The sequence below is a fragment of the Lepisma saccharinum genome, chromosome 29 (genome assembly GCF_977018435.1).
Source record: "Lepisma saccharinum chromosome 29, izLepSacc3.1, whole genome shotgun sequence".
In the NCBI taxonomy this organism is placed as follows: Eukaryota; Metazoa; Arthropoda; class Insecta; order Zygentoma; family Lepismatidae; genus Lepisma; species Lepisma saccharinum.
Window position 1 is genome coordinate 50,419,404 of NC_139257.1, and position 17,427 is coordinate 50,436,830.

The 17,427-nt window shown below is 39.0% G+C and overlaps 1 protein-coding gene across 3 annotated transcripts in view; it reads left to right on the top strand.

Annotated features, from left to right (window-relative positions):
- Positions 1-17,427, top strand: part of LOC145981619 (uncharacterized) — a 427,540-nt gene that overhangs the window by 258,702 nt on the left and 151,411 nt on the right. For all 3 annotated transcript variants that reach the window (XM_083114992.1, XM_083114994.1, XM_083114993.1), the window contains exon 4: positions 5,099-5,274. In XM_083114992.1, the coding sequence (XP_082971118.1) occupies positions 5,099-5,274 (176 nt within the window). The remainder of the gene's footprint in view (positions 1-5,098; positions 5,275-17,427) is intronic.

Below are 17,427 nucleotides of genomic sequence, written 5' to 3' on the forward strand. Positions count from 1 at the left end.
TACACTAACTGTACAAAATGTAAGAAAAATAATGGACAACACTGTGTTGGATATTCACTCATACGGTGGATCGAGTAGCAACGTCTCTCCATTTATATTTATAATAATAATAACAATACATTTGGATTAAAATTTGTTTATTTTTTTAATAACTTGTAATAGTTATTACTGTAAAATAACAATTATAACCGTGGCAATAATTATTATTGTCATTATTATTTCTACTAATCAAGTTTTATCAATGGCCTGACCCCCTGTACAAATATTTCTGGCGGCGCCTGTGCTGATAAGGGATGAGCCCTCCTCCGAAATAAAATCCTGGCTACGAGCCTGTTTCAGAGTAAACAACGACTTTCCTCCCGAAGGTCGAAAATTACGTGATCACTCCTCTAAGAGGTCCAAAACTGACAACAAACCATCAATTTCTTCAAGAGTAATTGGCAGTCGGCCTCTTATGAGGTCCAAAATTCAGTGATCTCCTCAGAAGAATAAAACTAATAATATTGAACTTAATCAGGCGACAGTTGAAAAATGGATATTGGCAACGAGCGACATAGGGACTTTAATTCTCCGCTGTATATACAGGGTGGCGCAAAAGTCAGTTTACCCATACACAAATTCAAGTTTATACACAAAATTCAAGTATATACACAAAATACAAGTGGATACAAAAAATTCCAGTTTCTGTGGTTTTGTTCAAAGTGTCTTCCAATGTTTGGAATATATTGTGCGCAACGATCAACAACAGAATTGCAAATACGATGCAGTAAACTTTTATCATTGTTGATGAGAAGAAACGCATTGATAATTGAGTCTCTCAGTGCACCCAAATCTGCCGGTGATGATGAGTATCCTATACCATATCCTTCACCAGGGGCGCCGACTTGTCAAAGTTATTGGGAGGGGGAGGGGGGCTCTGATCACTGAAATAAATTAATGAATGACTCACTCTCCTCCTTTTTTAAGTTTTGGCCTCAGTGTTCGGAATCTTGTAAAAGCCCATGAATTCATCAAAAATATCAAAATTTTCATTCACAGTTCGAATGCAAAATGTCAATTGTTCACGGATGGATATGTGACGAGTTTCGTCAACCATAATAGCAAAATATTCCCAACTTTTAATATCTGCTACCACGGAGCGCAAAACAGATCTCCCTAATATATCAATGATCTCGAACTGAATGTCACGTGAGAGCCATTTGTAGCCCGAACTCCCATCCACTCCCCTAGTACATGCACATCGTCTTTTGAAAGTCTTTTTAGTAAAAATGTTAACAATACTCATAATTATATACTTAGTATATAGTAATATGTCATGTGTTTTGCTGTCTCTGGTCATAGCCCCCCCCCCCCAAAGTTGATGGTCTAGAACATTTGAAGTGTGTATTTAAAGTTAAATTCATGTGGCACAATTCAGAGTAAACTTTACAAGAGAAGCAAAATAATACATTAGATCCTCTTAAGCAAAATTATTTGGGGGCTCTGCACCACATCGTTAATATTCGGGGGGCTCGAGCCCCCCCCCCAAGCCCCATGGAGTCGGCGCCTATGTCCTTAACAATTCCCCACAAAGCAAAACCACAAGAACGCGCAGGCCAATCAATGGTACCAGGCGTCCACTCTTCAAATGTGTCATCTAACAACAAACAACCACACTACAACGGGTTTCACTTATCGCACAACACTTGAGCAACCTTGTGTTCTGACGTCATGGGAGAAGCTTTTTTATTTTAGGCTATATGCCTACGTTGTTAGGTTATGCTAGCTAGGTTTAGTTCTCTTAGCCTAAATAATATTTTTTTCAATGTATTTAATGGAACCTAACCTAACAGGCCTCACCTGACCTCGCAGGCATTATTCGTCTGACGTCAGAACACAAGGTAGCAAAACCGTTGTGCGGAGAGGAGGACCCCAGAGACTCAACTGTCGACAAAAGAATAACGAGTGCACTGTTGCCAGTGTCACACGACAATGTTCCCAACCGTATACGTAAAAACAATATTACTAACTAGCACAAGAAGCACGTACATTGTAATACTATTATCAATGTGCTTTTTGGGTAAACTGACTTTCGCGCCACATGGTAGAATTGTTTGCCTTTGAATATCAACAGCGTTGTACATAACTCCCTGTAATGATTAAACCGTACGACCTGTTTTTGTTCATTAATTTGTTTTAACGTGCCTCTGTTGTATGTGATAAGGTTTTGTGAAACATCGAACAGTTGCAACACAGTGAGCTACAAAGTACTTCATCATCTTCATAAAAATAGACATTGTATCAATATTAAAATAAAATTCTTTGCATTGACGGATGGAATGTGTTTTCAATCATTTCTTTATTTTGCAAAGAGAATAGCACATAAAATAATGTAACATCTGAACCACCATCTCGAGAAAAGTTGCTGGCCACAGTGCGCTACGATGCCAAGGGTCCGGGTTCGAATCCCGACCTGGGCATGGGTGTTCTTTGTGATTGTCCCTTCATCAATTTCATCATATCATCACTCATCCTCATAGCCAAAAGTGGCAGAAATGCGAAGTAAAATATAACAAATCAATCAATCAATCGAGAAAAGTTCATAAATACTGTCTCTATGCTGTGATTTGCACTAAAAATATACATAATACAGACACATACCGGGTGTCCCATTAAGTCTGGAACCATAGGTATTTTCATATTACCCTTTTTTCTGTTACACATTAACCATGTCACTGACTGACGTCTTCAACTGTGTATGATAAACAATGGTGAACACTTTGAACGCATTCTTTAACTGTGTTGTGCAATTATAAGTTCCTAACATTAACTACGAGGCCCACTATTTATATTTTGAGCCTTGGCAACACTGATTGAAGTTAGGCGCGATTTGACGTTTGCACGGAATCGTCTGGCATTATTGACCATAACGTACTTCAAATGTTTTGTCAATAGCTTCATTTGTGTTGTTTATGTTGCCTTGGAGATTGCGCGACAACAATAAAATGGAATTAACTCGTGAACATTTTCGTGCGATGATTTTTTACGATTTTCGACGTGGATTATCAAGACAAGAGTGCATCGATCAACTTACTTCCACATTTGGCGATGAAGCACCATCCTTTGCCACTGTGAAACGCTGGTATAACGAATTTGAGCGTGGCCGCCATTCGCTCACCGACGAGATTCGCGAAGGTCGTTCAAAATCAGTTGTTGTTCAAGAAAACATTGATGCTGTGCAAAACCTAATACTGCAAGATCGTCATGTGACATACTGTGAGATTGAGGCAACCATAGGCATTAGTTTCACCAGCATATATAAAATATTACATGATCATTTAGCTGCGAGAAAGGTATGTTCTCGTTGGATCCCACACAATTTGACAAAAACTCCAAAAGACGCTCGCGTCAATTGGTGCAAACAAATGCTGAATAAATACAATCGTGGTGCTTCAAAAGACGTATATAAGATTGTAACAGGTGACGAATCATGGATATATGCATATGAGCCGGAACGTAAACAGCAGTCGACTGTATGGGTGTTTCAAGATGAACCTAATCCAACAAAAGTTGTTCGCGCTCGAAGCACATCGAAACAAATGATCGCCTGTTTTTTCGGGAAAACTGGTCATGTGGCAACTGTGCCTTTAGAGGAACGTAGAACGGTCAACTCTGAATGGTACACAACAATTTGTACGCCAGAGGTCTTCGGTCAAATACGGAAAACAAACAAACGCCGTCGGATCATTCTTCATCAAGACAATGCCATCTGTCACACATCTCGTCTAACAACCGACTTTATGAACAGTCAAAAAATCGAATTGATGGGTCATCCGCCGTACATTCCTGATTTGGCACCCAATGACTTCTTCTTGTTCCCGAATGTCAAGAATAAATTGCGTGGATAACGATTTTCGTCGGCGGAAGACGCCGTTGATGCGTTCAAAAACCATATTATGGAGGTGTCTCAAGAAGATTGGAAAAACTGCATTGACAAATGGTTCGAACGAATGCTAAAGTGTATTGACCATAAAGGAGAATACTTCGAAAAACAATAAAGCAGTTTTCAATGCCAAATTCCTGTTTTTTCATTGTTAGGCGCAAAATATAAATACTGACCCTCGCATTCTTGTTATTCTTCTATGGTTCCAGGGCCTCCCCGATGGCGCAGTGGTAGCGTCGTCGCCTTGTAATCAACGGGTCCCGGGTTCGATTCCCGCTGGAGACACATAGTGGTTCGGATCCCACTTTAAACTGTATGTCCAGTCCCGATTAGCCTCGCTGTGCATATAGTGGACTTAAAACAACAGAACAATGCAATCCAATCCTATGGTTCCAGATTTATGGAACTCATTTCAGTCACAGTAATTTATGTTAATTATTGGAAGCATGTTGCAGGAACATGATAACTTCGGTCTGAAGAAGTTCTTTTTGAGGTGGCAACGCTACTATATCTCGTTTGATCGGGAAACAATTACTCTGTTTACTCCTCTCTGCAGAAAAGCCTACTACTACAGGGTGAGCATAAAGTCTTTCCCTGATTACAAACTATTATAGCTCAAAAACTATGCTAGATACAGATATGCGGTTTGTTGGAAATGGCAGCTTAACTCATAAAGTTTTTTATCAGTACACTTCGACATGTGCTCCCTTTGCTGCCCTTAGAACGTCTAGGCGATACTCAATTTCTCTCCATGTCTTTGCCAACATCTCTTCCGTCACCGGCTCTATAGCATCACCTTTTGGTTTGCATATCAGGAACTGGTGAATTAAACACTGTGTCCTTAACGTAACCCCATAAAAGAAGTCAAGAGGGGTCATGTCCGGCGAACGCGGTGGCCATGATATGGGACCGTCTCTACGAATCGGACATAACAGAGAAATGGAAAAAACTTGATTTATTGCACTACTTATTGCCATAAGTGTTATTTGCCTATCTACCGTGGAAGTAAAGATATATATATTTATAATCAGGGAAAGACTTTATGCTCACCCTGTATTATTATTATAATTTTTGATAGATCCATAAGCTTTTGCTAGTGTTGACAATGAAAAATGCTGTGCTCTACTCAATAGCAAATCTTTGGTTAATATTCACGTTTCTTTTTTTCGTTTGCAGCTGGGGCTCTCAGGCTTCTGTATCAATAGATGCAAGCCAAGATGGTGGAACTTCAATTGTCACAAGAACCCACCGAACAGAATATAACAACGAGAGAAGACGGGGGCGAAAGAGGGGTAGAGGAGGGCAGAGGAAGAGAAAGTTGCAGACTAAAGGCGATAGAAGGAGGAATGAAGGTAGGTGCACGAAGATTTAGCTCTTTTCACACACTCGGCATGCTCTTCCCCCATTGTCCTTTTCCCGCGGCGAGTTGGGGAAAGAGAGGTCTGTGCGCTGGATAGTCGTAGGAGGAGAGAAATAGGAGCGTATATTCTGGGCTAGCTAGGCTATTTGCGAAGCCTGAAGTCTAGAAAATAAAATACAGGAGAGATCGTAAATAAGAATATTATTCATATCAGTGAGATGGTGATGCTGATTCTGGAGTTGGCAACCTGGATTTCCTATGAGTTGGCAACCTGATTTCTTATGAGTTGGCAACCTGATTTCCTATGAGTTGGCAACCTGATTTCTTATGAGTTGGCAACCTGATTTCCTATGAGTTGGCAACTTGATTTCCTATGAGTTGGCAACCTGATTTCTTATGAGTTGGCAACCTGTTTTCATATGAGTTGGCAACCTGATTTCCTATGAGTTGGCAACCTCATTTCTTATGTGTTGGCAACCTCATTTCTTATGAGTTGGCAACCTGATTTCTTAGGAGTTGGCAACCTGATGTCTTATGAGTTGGCAACCTGGTTTCTTATGAGTTGTGAAATTTAATTCTATTCACAGCCTAGGACCACGTGATATAGTGAAATAGCCCAGATCTTGGACTCAGTATACGCCACTGATTATTTTACTTGTTCTCTTGGGAATTCCAAACTTCCGTTGACGTAGTAAAACACATGAACGGAAGGAGGACACATTGAAGATTTGATTTGCCGTAGGAAGAAGTGGAAAACTCCCATTTGATTAGCCGTAACTTTCTACATAAGGAATGCATGGGAATCTGAAAAAAATATTTATCATGCTTTTCAAATATCGTGTCCAGCTTAATAATCAACATGAAAAATCACTTCCACTTGCAACATGGAGAGAAAAAGAACTGGGGAAACCCCCAGAAAGAGCCTCCCTCCATACCTTCAGGGGTAAGCGCTTTCGCCCTGGTACCTAAAAACTTTCTGTTTCTCGAATAATGGTTGCCCCATTTTTTGCTGCCATTTATTGTTCCATTCTGGGCTATACATTTGCTATTAGAATACCTTTCCTGTTCTGGTTTCCAGGACAGAGACGGTTTACAATTTATTCGTGAATCTTCTAACATCTTTATATATACGTGTATACACGTATTGCTAGAACTCTTGATATTAAAGTACAACATATACAATAGATATGACATGAATATTGGCAATCAACATATCGGGTGGCCATAATTAAAGTTACCCAACTCAGAGCCCTCTGTAGCCTGTTTGAGGCATCGTAGAACTCTGAAATTTGGTGAATCCACTATGCAGACCATGGGGAAGAGGATGGCGATAAAAATAGTTCAATTTTCCGCCACCAGGTTGAAATGTGGCGCTGTACTTCCATGATGAGTTGTACAATAATCACGTTAAATGATTTAGCTGAGTTATTAATTAGAAAGACATTTGTTAGTGGCTGGAAGTTGCGAGAAAATAATCTCTCGTTTATTGCAAGATTGCAAGGTAAAGGCAAATTCATAACCAATTGGAGCAGTTTACGTCATTATTACAACCCATGGTGGAAGTACAGCGCCACATTTCAACCTAGTGGCGGAAAATGTCACTATTTTTATCGCCATACTCTTCCGCATGGTCTGCATAGTGGATTCACCAAATTTCAGAGTTCTACGATGCCTCAAACAGGCTACAGGGGGCTCTGAGTTGGGTAACTTTAATTATGGCCACCCGGTATTACATGACCATGTTACGAGTTGGAGTATCTCGCCTGTTCTGGTTTCCAGGTCAGGTTAGGCTTACAGTTTGTTCTGGAAAATATTTTGAAATATACTAAATATTCTATCGTTTTTATCGTTTTCGGAGAGAAATTCATACTTTCTTGTATTCTCACTAGTATTAACATTCGATTACTAACATTTCTCTCTAAATTTAAGATCCTAATAATTAGGTCTCGGACGTTGAAGGCGTAGCTATAAATTGACAAAAAAACCTATAAAAAGACCTAAAAACGAAAAAAAGGACGTATAAATGTCATGCAAATTAATTAATAACTTCAGTTTTAATTACATATTTTATGAGTAAAAAAAATACAAAATTCTGTTGGTAATAAACACACAGTACGAGAAAACAATATGAATGAAATGCATTTCCCTTCAGACATTATATATTTTCTAGATTAACATAATTTGAAAAATCATATTTGGCCTAACCACACTAGGGTTACAGAAATTGGACTTCGGAAACCTTACCTCAGTTGGGTGTATATATATATTATTTCTTTACTACAGAAAGGATGTTTAAGAGGTGATGAACTGATGATGATTCGAATTAAGAATGGGCAGTAAAAACGTTGTCAAAAGAAGGTGAAGTTGCAAAGAAAGCCGTTAAGACCTAAAAAAGGCTAAAAAGGGACAAATAAGCCAAAAAACGCCGAAAAGGCAAAAAAGGACAAATAAAACCCACCCTTTTCTGGCCTACAATGACCCAAAATGAACATATATTATGTTGGGCCTCGTCTTCGGACACTAGTAACAAAAAAAAAAAAAGGATTTTTTCTCAACTTCCAAGCCCTAATCAATAATTGTAGATCTAACACAATAACATTTTAACCATACTTACACTATTATATGTAAACCAGTGACTATTCTGGTCTCCGAATAATCATTTGTCCATTTTCTGGTATGATATTAAATCATACCTATATGTAAGAGAAAAATAATTACAAATAAAGAAAAGCACCGGGACAATAGCACATACCTTCGAATGAATATGTCTTGTATAAAATAGGAATTGTATAGTCTGGCTTATGTATATCACTCTCACATACGATGTATAGTTCAAGAAACAAATTTTCAATGAATTTCAAATATTACCTCTTCCATGTTTGTACATATTAGAAACATTGTACTTTATTCATACAAATTCTAAAATCTTCTCAAGAAATCTGAACATACACAAGTACAGCACTCGTATGCATAACGCCCTCCATCTTTCTGCTGTCCGCACATCCAAAACACATAATGGTTAGGATTTCAAGGTGTAAAACTCTATAACAAGCTGCCAGAGGAATTCAAGAATCATAATCCAACCAAATTTAAAATAACAGTAAAAAGCTCGCTTATGAAGTATTTGTTTTATAGCACAGAGGAGTACTTAGATCATATTTTTCATTAATAGACATAACCTTTGATTTTTCTTTTATTTTTTTTACGTTATTCTATACTCTTTTATACTTTTTAATATGCATAAGTATGTGTTAATTCCTTTGTACTCAAAATTATACATGTAATTGACCTATCCCATATCATAGTGCTATTTGTACTTATATGATCAAGTGGATGGAAATAAAATCATATCATATCAAATATAGCCGTACGAATTTGAGTCCACCTTTTTGAATCACCCTATATTTCATAGTTCGGGGGGGGGGGAGAGGGGGACATAGCTGCGGACCTGGTCATTTATATTTACGCACTTGCAAACGCACATTATCGCCTTGTCGCTTCCGCACCGTGCTTTCCTTTCTTTGATGTCCGTCCGAGGGAAGAACACAGAGAAGCACCCTTTTTTTTGTAGATCCGCTCACACGTGGAAAAACAGTTTCCCATGCCGCTCACGTGCCGGGTCTAAGCTCCCATTAACGAGCTTATTTGAGGCGACCGACGGCGCCCTTTGATGCAGCCTCCGTTCATTAATATGACGATGTTGAAATGAAATAACCGCAGAGGTTGCAGCCTCGGTGTAGGTCTTACCTATCGCAACCTTCAATGTCTTCATTCCTTGAGAGGTTCTAATCTGACATGTGTCCATACGCCACGCTAGTTTCACCTGTCGCCAGGGTTGTGCGAAAGGGTGCCTGCGCACCCCTTTTTGAAAACCTATTTTCAGTCGAAAATACTGCTCAACTCTTGACAGAGGAAAAAGTTTAGAATAACCAAAAATAGTGTCTGTCAACCATAGGCGCCGACTCCATCAATGTTAACGATGTGGTGACAGAGCCCCCTAAATAATTTTCTTTAAGAGGATCTAATGTATTATTTTGCTTCTCTTGTAAAGTTTCACATTTGAAATGTTCTACACCATCAACTTTGGGGGGGGGGGGCTATGACCAGAGACAGCAAAACACATGAATTATTACTATATACTAAGTATATAATTATGAGTATTGTTAACATTTTTACTAAAAAAAGTTTCAATGAACTAGGAGAGTGGATGGGGCGTTCTGGCTACAAATGGCTCTCACATGACATTCAGAACGAGATCATTGATATATTAGGGAGATCTGTTTTGCGCTCCGTGGTAGCAGATATTAAAAGTCGGGAATATTTTGCTATTATGGTTGACGAAACTTGTGATATATCCATCCGTGAACAATTGACATTTTGCATTCGAACAGTAATTGAAAATTTTAATATTTTTGAGGAATTCATGGGCTTTTATGAGATTCCGAACACTGAGGCCAAAACTTAAAAAAAGGAGGGAGTGAGTCATTCATTAATTTATTTCAGTGATCAGAGCCCCCCAATAATTTTGACAAGTCGGCGCCACTGCTGGCAGCCAAACATTTGTTTATTCACCATTATTAAATGATCTTTAATCGTACACATATGCTTATACAGGGTGGTTACTCAACGGGAACGCCTGGAGTTATTGGGTCAGGGAATTCTGCGTGAAATCTACGTGAATTGTTCTCCGTAGACTTGAAAAATTGCAATTTTTATTAATCCAAGTCCCATTGAATTTATACATATTTGTAAATGCTATGAGGCAAGTTTTCAAAGTATATGTTTTATTTTTATCAAGGAAGGTAAAAAAGCTGCGGGGAAAATAGAACAGAATTTTCTCAATCCGTTTGCTTTGTTAGTGTCTTTTGCAGAACAGTCTATCTGACAGACGAAAGATTATTGCATGGCAAGATATTCAAAAGTTGAATAGACAAATTTGAGTTTGAAGTTCTTGTACAATTAACAAATTTTCGTTGATTAGTATATCCCGTAACAGCCGTTACTTGTGTTTGAAGATGTATTTCGAGTCTGAATATGTGGAATCACATCCGTACCTTAAATTAAATATTTTAAATATATGCCCCATTTAATTGAATTGATTTAGAATTTTTGGATACATTGTAATGACACAGGCCCTTTATATTGTTAATATATTTGTGTGTGCATATGTGTTAATGGTGAGATTCGTAATACGTTAATGTAGAGCGTGTCCTTATTGCGTTTTCACCTTGCAACATCCCCCAGTTGTACACCAGTCGTCAGAAAGTTAGTCCGCTGCTCCTTGTGTCAGGAACATGAGACTCTTTATCACGCATCAGGGCTTGCTGGGTAGAAAAGAAACACAACACAGTATTCAAAGTTAAACGCAGTTTTATAATCACTTATATTTCCTATCGTATGTGGACTTACAAGCAAGGTACAGATTTGCTTACGTTTCTGCCTGAAGAGGAACAATTCTATAGCATATTAAATCTCATCACAATCACTAAACACACTTGCATATAGAATTAACGTTGGACAAGACAAACGTAAATACACGAAAGTTTCTGTACTTAATTATTATTTCCGAGTGTAGCTAGAATGAAACGCAAATAATTACCAATTACACTATTCGGGTATTTCATTAACCGTTACCACGTTTCTGTTGATTTCTCACCTTCACCTGTTTTTCAACTTAGTCTGTCGTCAGAAGAAAACATTCAGGCGGGTTCACTTCCTCCGTTGAGATGAGAAAGTGACGTCAACACGAACAGATTATGACGTATTTCTAAACATATACACAAGTTCCAACCACAACTGTATCAATCTAACTATAGTTCTCTGTGACAACTTGCACATTATTTGAAATAACAAACATTTTTTAAAATCTTAATTTCTTACAAATATAAAACTTTAAACGCTCAGGTACGTTACAATCTCCCCCAATACAATTTCAAATGATTTATGTGACACGAACTTTTCAAGGCGAAACGGAACATCCCATTTCGCCTTATCCTGTTTCGTTTTACACACACAAAGTTTCCCACCAGGGAATATTATCGACATGAAGGGTCATTATTATTAATGTAATAAAACTCCATGCTACATTGATATATATATATATACTTTTTTATGTAAACGGATTTATATTAACTGTATTAGTAATTTTGGTACTATTTATCCTGACATTTGTAAGAACAAATTTTAAGTTAGGTTAGGCTTGTTTGTAAGGCGAAACACGAGGCGATATTGGATGTCCCGTTTCGCCTTAGAAACATGGGCGGAGTTTGAGCTTTTGCTTTGGGGGGGGGGGGCAGACTCTGGGAGAAGCATATAATGTACCCAAGGGTTATTGAATATCCCCTAGTTTATAAGGAGTCCGGAGGCCTTTCCCCGGAAATTAAAAAAACAAAAACAAAAAAAGAAACAACTTAAAAACACTGAGTTCTAGGTCTTTTAGATTTGAAAATGTTAAAGAAACATTAATTAGTATAGTTACAGCGCCTAGAATAACGTAGTGTGGAAAACGGCATGCTTCTGCGCTCTCTGGCTGGTTCCACTCGAAAATGATCCGCTAGAGGCGCTGGTGTTGACCCCGGTGCTTGCTGTTCGACTGCATATAATGGAAGTAAATGGAGTTTTCGCTGCAACGTCTGATTCTTTTACATGAAGCATTTCTATGAATATGATCATTGCTATTATATTTGGTACAGTGGTCGCGAAGATATTAACGAACATTCTAGACAGTCGACCACGTCCTGTTATCGTCATACTTTCGTTAATAATACGGGAGAAAAAATACGCGTGAAATGTTCTTGGCAACTAAATTTTTGTGTATGAATTAGGTTCATTATTATTATCATCATCATCAAGATATACACACTGAAGCATTTGTATTTTTGATATTTACTGACTCTTTTCTTCCGCTTTAAACTAATCGCGGCGATGATGATAATGATGATTGCATGAAACGACAAGGGGAACCCCACAAAACTTTCTTAGTGCCATCGACATGAGTGTAAGGCAACTTTCAAACCAATGGGACAAGCGACACGGGATGTTCACACTGTCACACTAGTGACACACACTTCCAGACTGTAAAATAGCATTCATTGCACATGAGGGTCCAAACAGCAAACGACACGTTCATATGGCGTATTCGCGTGCTACTTGTTACTTTGGTCGGAAAGCTCCTTAAGGAAGGGTGCTGAGATCGAAGCGACGCGCTACAGGGGGAGTTCCCAACTAAGTGACAAGCGACATGGTGCCTTCAGTCTATTAGCAAGCGTTGCTTGCGAACAACAGATAGGCGACACGATAAACCGCACATTACAACAACAGATCTAGGTGACACGATAAGCCACACGTGTCGCTTTGTCGCTTCTGAGTCGCTCAAACTGGGCCATTTCCTCAATAGCTTGCAACATGTTGCCGTGGTTTATTGTTCGCGCATACGCGATGCAATGAGTGTCTTGCTTTAGTGAGATTGCGCACCAAAGCGACAAGCGGCACGCGCCACTTATCGCTTGAGGATTTCACCAACCGAACGCTGGCCTGTGCTTCCCGTCATGCCGCTACGATGTGAAATGTTGCTCTTGATTGGCTCCTTTCCAAGCAACATGTGTCACTTCGGTATGAAAGATGCCTTGGACCTAATGACCCGTGTCGCTTTGGTGTGAAATCCTCGTATCGTTTGTCGCTTTGGTGTAAAATCTCCTTGAGGAAACGGTGGAGTCAGAGCTTTTGTCCCTACGGTTCGAAAGGCTGCATTGATTTCCGACTGCTCGCTTTCAAGCGACATTTGTGGTTTGTCGCCTCGGTATGAAATATCTCTCAGGATACTATTTATATTCTAATAAGATAGAAAAATAAACTCTAATACACAGTCCAAGACCTGACGTCCGGAATCACATTGAGATGTTTCTTCTTGCGTTACGCATGCTATTTATTTATTAATTTTATTTTACTTTTCTTTCCAAATTAATGCCATTTCGTGACTGCAAATCACTCCACAAATATAACTGTTTCCACCAATTCACTTATCGCCTTTCTGGAGAAACAAATCTACACAATATATTCCGAAAACTAACTAAGCCGCATTACTTTCATAACAAAATTAGCACCTGGGTCGATCGCACTGCCATCTACTTGTCATCGTCTCGGGGAACCAGTTTCTTGGGTCGTTTTCCACACTACGTTATTCAAGGCGCTGTAGTATGGTATTGGTTGTCAGTTTTAAAAGAAGCAAAACAGTACGATTATTGCATTTTGCATTTCATTATTTTTTTATTGATACAATACTCGTATTACTTTAAAAAGTTACGGTACAATAGAAAGCTTCAGAAATTTTAGAAAAATTCAATTGAAAAGTTCTTTTGATGCCTGAGCAGAAACTGTTGACTCAACACAAAGTCAGTTTACATTTTTCTTTCCTCAAACTGTACACACCAATCAAATCGTCTAAGACCCGCTATTGCGGCGCAATTACCGCGCATGCCATCATGCCAAACGTATATAATTGCGGTTAGGCTTCATACCAAAAATGTAGTAACTGAACTTAATCATGTGTTATTTTTAATCTTTTTTTAAGTTGGGGGGGCAGGCCCCCCTGGCCCCTCCAAAACTCCGTCTATGCTTAGAAAGTTAGTGTCACATAAATCACGCGAAATTGTATTGGAAAGGGGGAGGGGGTGAAAACGTAATACGGCGAAACGGGCTGTAATTATGTATAGAAGACATCTGCTTGTATACCCTTGAATTCTCACCTTGCAAACCTGGAATTATACAAAGGGCGTTCAATACGTTTTGAACAGATGGTTATAATAATTTTATTAGTTGAAATATGATGATGAACTTTTAGGTGAACATACTTTGATCCTTTGGCTAGAGGACCATGTCACTCAATGTAGCCTCCATCTGCTGTGATGCATCTCGTCCAACTTTCTTTCCATGCCTTGAATGCACCTTGGTGGCTGACTTTTACACCATTGTTTCACACACTGTCGAATGATTTTCCCCGCAGGTGCGCCTTCAGACGACCAAACAGGAAGAAATCCAATGGAGCCAAGTCCGGACTATAGGGAGAATGAGGGATGACTTCCCATCCCATTTTCATGCTTTTTTGCTGTGTCATCATGGCTGTGTAAGGCTTGGGATTGTTATGATGGAGTTACGACGTGCTCTCCAGACCAAGAGACCGGAGCTGCAAGGTAAGGTCATCAAACTCCATCATGACAATGACAAAGTCGTCCCTCAGCTTCCCTATAGTCCGGACTTGCCTCCTTCGGATTTCTTCCTGTTTGGTCGTCTCAAGGCCAACCTGTGGGAAAAACATTCGACAGTGACAAGGACCTCATTTCTTGTGTGAAATAATGGTGTAAAAGTCAGCCAGCTGAATTTTACCAAAGTGCATTCAAGGAATGGAAAGATCGTTGGACGAGATGTGTCACAGCAGATGGAGGCTACATTGAGTGTCATGGTCTTCTAGCCAAAGGATCAAAGTATGTTCACCTAAAATTTCATCATCATATTGCAACTAATAAAAATATTATAACCATCTTTGCAACACTTATTGAACGCCCTTTGTACTTGAATTTTATCATGGTCCTAGAGTGGCCACCTTGTTATAGTTATCAAAGAATTTGTTCAAAACTACCAACTGTAGTAAAATAGTACTTTTTGTTGTTGAAAAAAACTAAACCTAATTCAGGCGGCAACACATTTTTCTCAGGAGCTAGCTTATTATTGTTATTATTATTATTATTTGCAAATTAAGAAAGCCATGAATCCAACTAAGATGAAGCTACACATTTTGAAATATAATCTTAAAACATTTAATTTATTAATTAATTCAATATTGGATTAAAAGTAATTAATTCTTGCTCTACCAGTAAGATCATGAATAACTACTGTATGCAATACATACTGATATATGGCCGACTCTATCATATTGCTTCAGATTTTAAAATTCGGCTACCAACAGTGGAAATGTTTATAATCAGGCTTGTAGCCCGAATTTTTTTCGGGGGGGTCATCCCTTATCAGCACGGGCGTCGCCAGAAATATTCGTAGAGGGTATCAGGACATAGATAAAACTTGATTAGTACAAAAATAATGACAATAATATTATTGATATTTTACATTAAATACTATTATAAATTATTAAAAATATACCAATTTCGATCCAAATTTATTGTTATTATTACATAAATGGAGAGATTTTGCTACTTGATCCAACGCATCAGTGAATATCTAACGCAATTGTTGTCAATTATATTTCTTATATTGTGTACATTTAGTGTACTGAAAATCAAAGTTATTATATTTTGTTATTAACTTTACACAATCGTTCAAAAAAGGCTTTAACCGTTAGTGCTAAATTTTGCTCATGAAGTTTATATTCTGTGACCTCTCACCAAGAAAACTATAACTTTTGGAAGCTGTGAATCCATTTATTCTTTGGATTAAATGGTAGAATATAAAAATATATCCTAGTTTCTCTATTATACATTAAACCTTTTTTCGATGTAATGCATTTTTACTGTGGTTATAACTTTATTTCTGTTATTAACAATAAAAATAACATTTAAATTAGATATTTGTTGGATTTCTGGGCGGCTTCAGCCACCTTGGCCCTCCCCCTGGTTACGTGCCTGTTTATAATGGCATGTTCATTATTCTGATTTAATGATACACGTGATACAGAAAACACACAAACATTAAAAACATACTGTACAGGTTATTTTTTTTTAAAGCTAATGAAAATTTCCATGAGTGAACTCGAAATATTTAAAAGGAAAAAAAAAAGTGAACTGAATTTGAAAATTCAGACGCCAGGTGGAAATTTTCAGGCACCCTGTATTGATTGATTAATTGATTTGTTGTTTTAAGTCCACTTTATGCACAGGAAGGCTAATTGGGACTGGACCTACAGTTTAAAGTGCGATCCAAACCACTATGTGACTCCACCAGTTATCGAACCCGGGACAACTTGATTACAAGGCGACGATGAGGCACCCTGTATTTTCCTACCCCTGCTTATACCAAACTTTGACATACTGAAACGAACTGTAGCTCCCTCCAATAATAGCTCCCCGCCTTTAGTCATTGCTATAGTTGCTATTTCGGACATGTCCTGCCGTCTAAACTGTGAGCCCAGTGGCGGCGCCCCCCAAAAATTTTCGCCAATTTTGCTACCGCACTATGCTAAACATTATATACTAAGGGAAATATACTGTATTTGCTCCCCCCAGTTTTGCACTTTGCCTCCCCTTGTTTTGGAACCCAATCGCCGCCACTGTGTGAGTCTAATCGCTGGTATGTGCAAAAGCAATTTGTAAGTCAACCGAGACGCTAAATCAGGCTGCAGATTTGTATCAAAGCGCTCAACAGTCGTGTCCTGTCAGTAGCCCAGGAGTTCGAGAGCGATTATCTCATTGGTCAACAACCCACGTAGCTGTCGAACAGAGAAAAATCAACACAGCAGCGTGATTGATTGTCGCGGATTCGTTATTCCCGCTTTCACATAAACTGATGAATGGACGCCGTCGCCCATGACACATATTCCCCTGCCCAGGTGAGAGAAGCGATACCTTCAGACGCCAACGGCCACGCCTGAGCACGACTCTGCAAGGCCATCGCAGGTGACCTGGTGGGACAGTTGCCAGAGATCTCCTGGAGGGGGCGGGCCGCATGAGATTAACCTCTTCCAAATGGAAAACAAGTTATTGATTAATTGAGTTGGTGTTTTAAGTACACACTAAGGATAATCGGGACTGGACCTACAGTTTAGAGTGGAATTGGAACCACTATGTGTCTCCACTGGGTATCGAACCCGGGACCCCGTGATTACAAGGCGACGACGATACAACTGCGCCATCGGTGAGGCACGGAAAACAAGTTAGAATTGCATTCCAGATGAATTCATTTGATTTTTGTTATTGAGCACGCTACAACGCCACGAGACCCGGTTTCGAACTCCGGCCTGAGCATGGCTGTTCTTTGCGAGTGTTCTTTCATCAATCATATCATCACTCACCCTCATAGGCGTCTCCTGTAGGTATGCGGTGCATCCTGCGCATGCGTCAATTGTGGGAAAATAACTATTACTTTCTTTCACTTCAGATCCAAGAAATGTAATAAAAGCTTAGTTCAGCGCTCTCGTGTA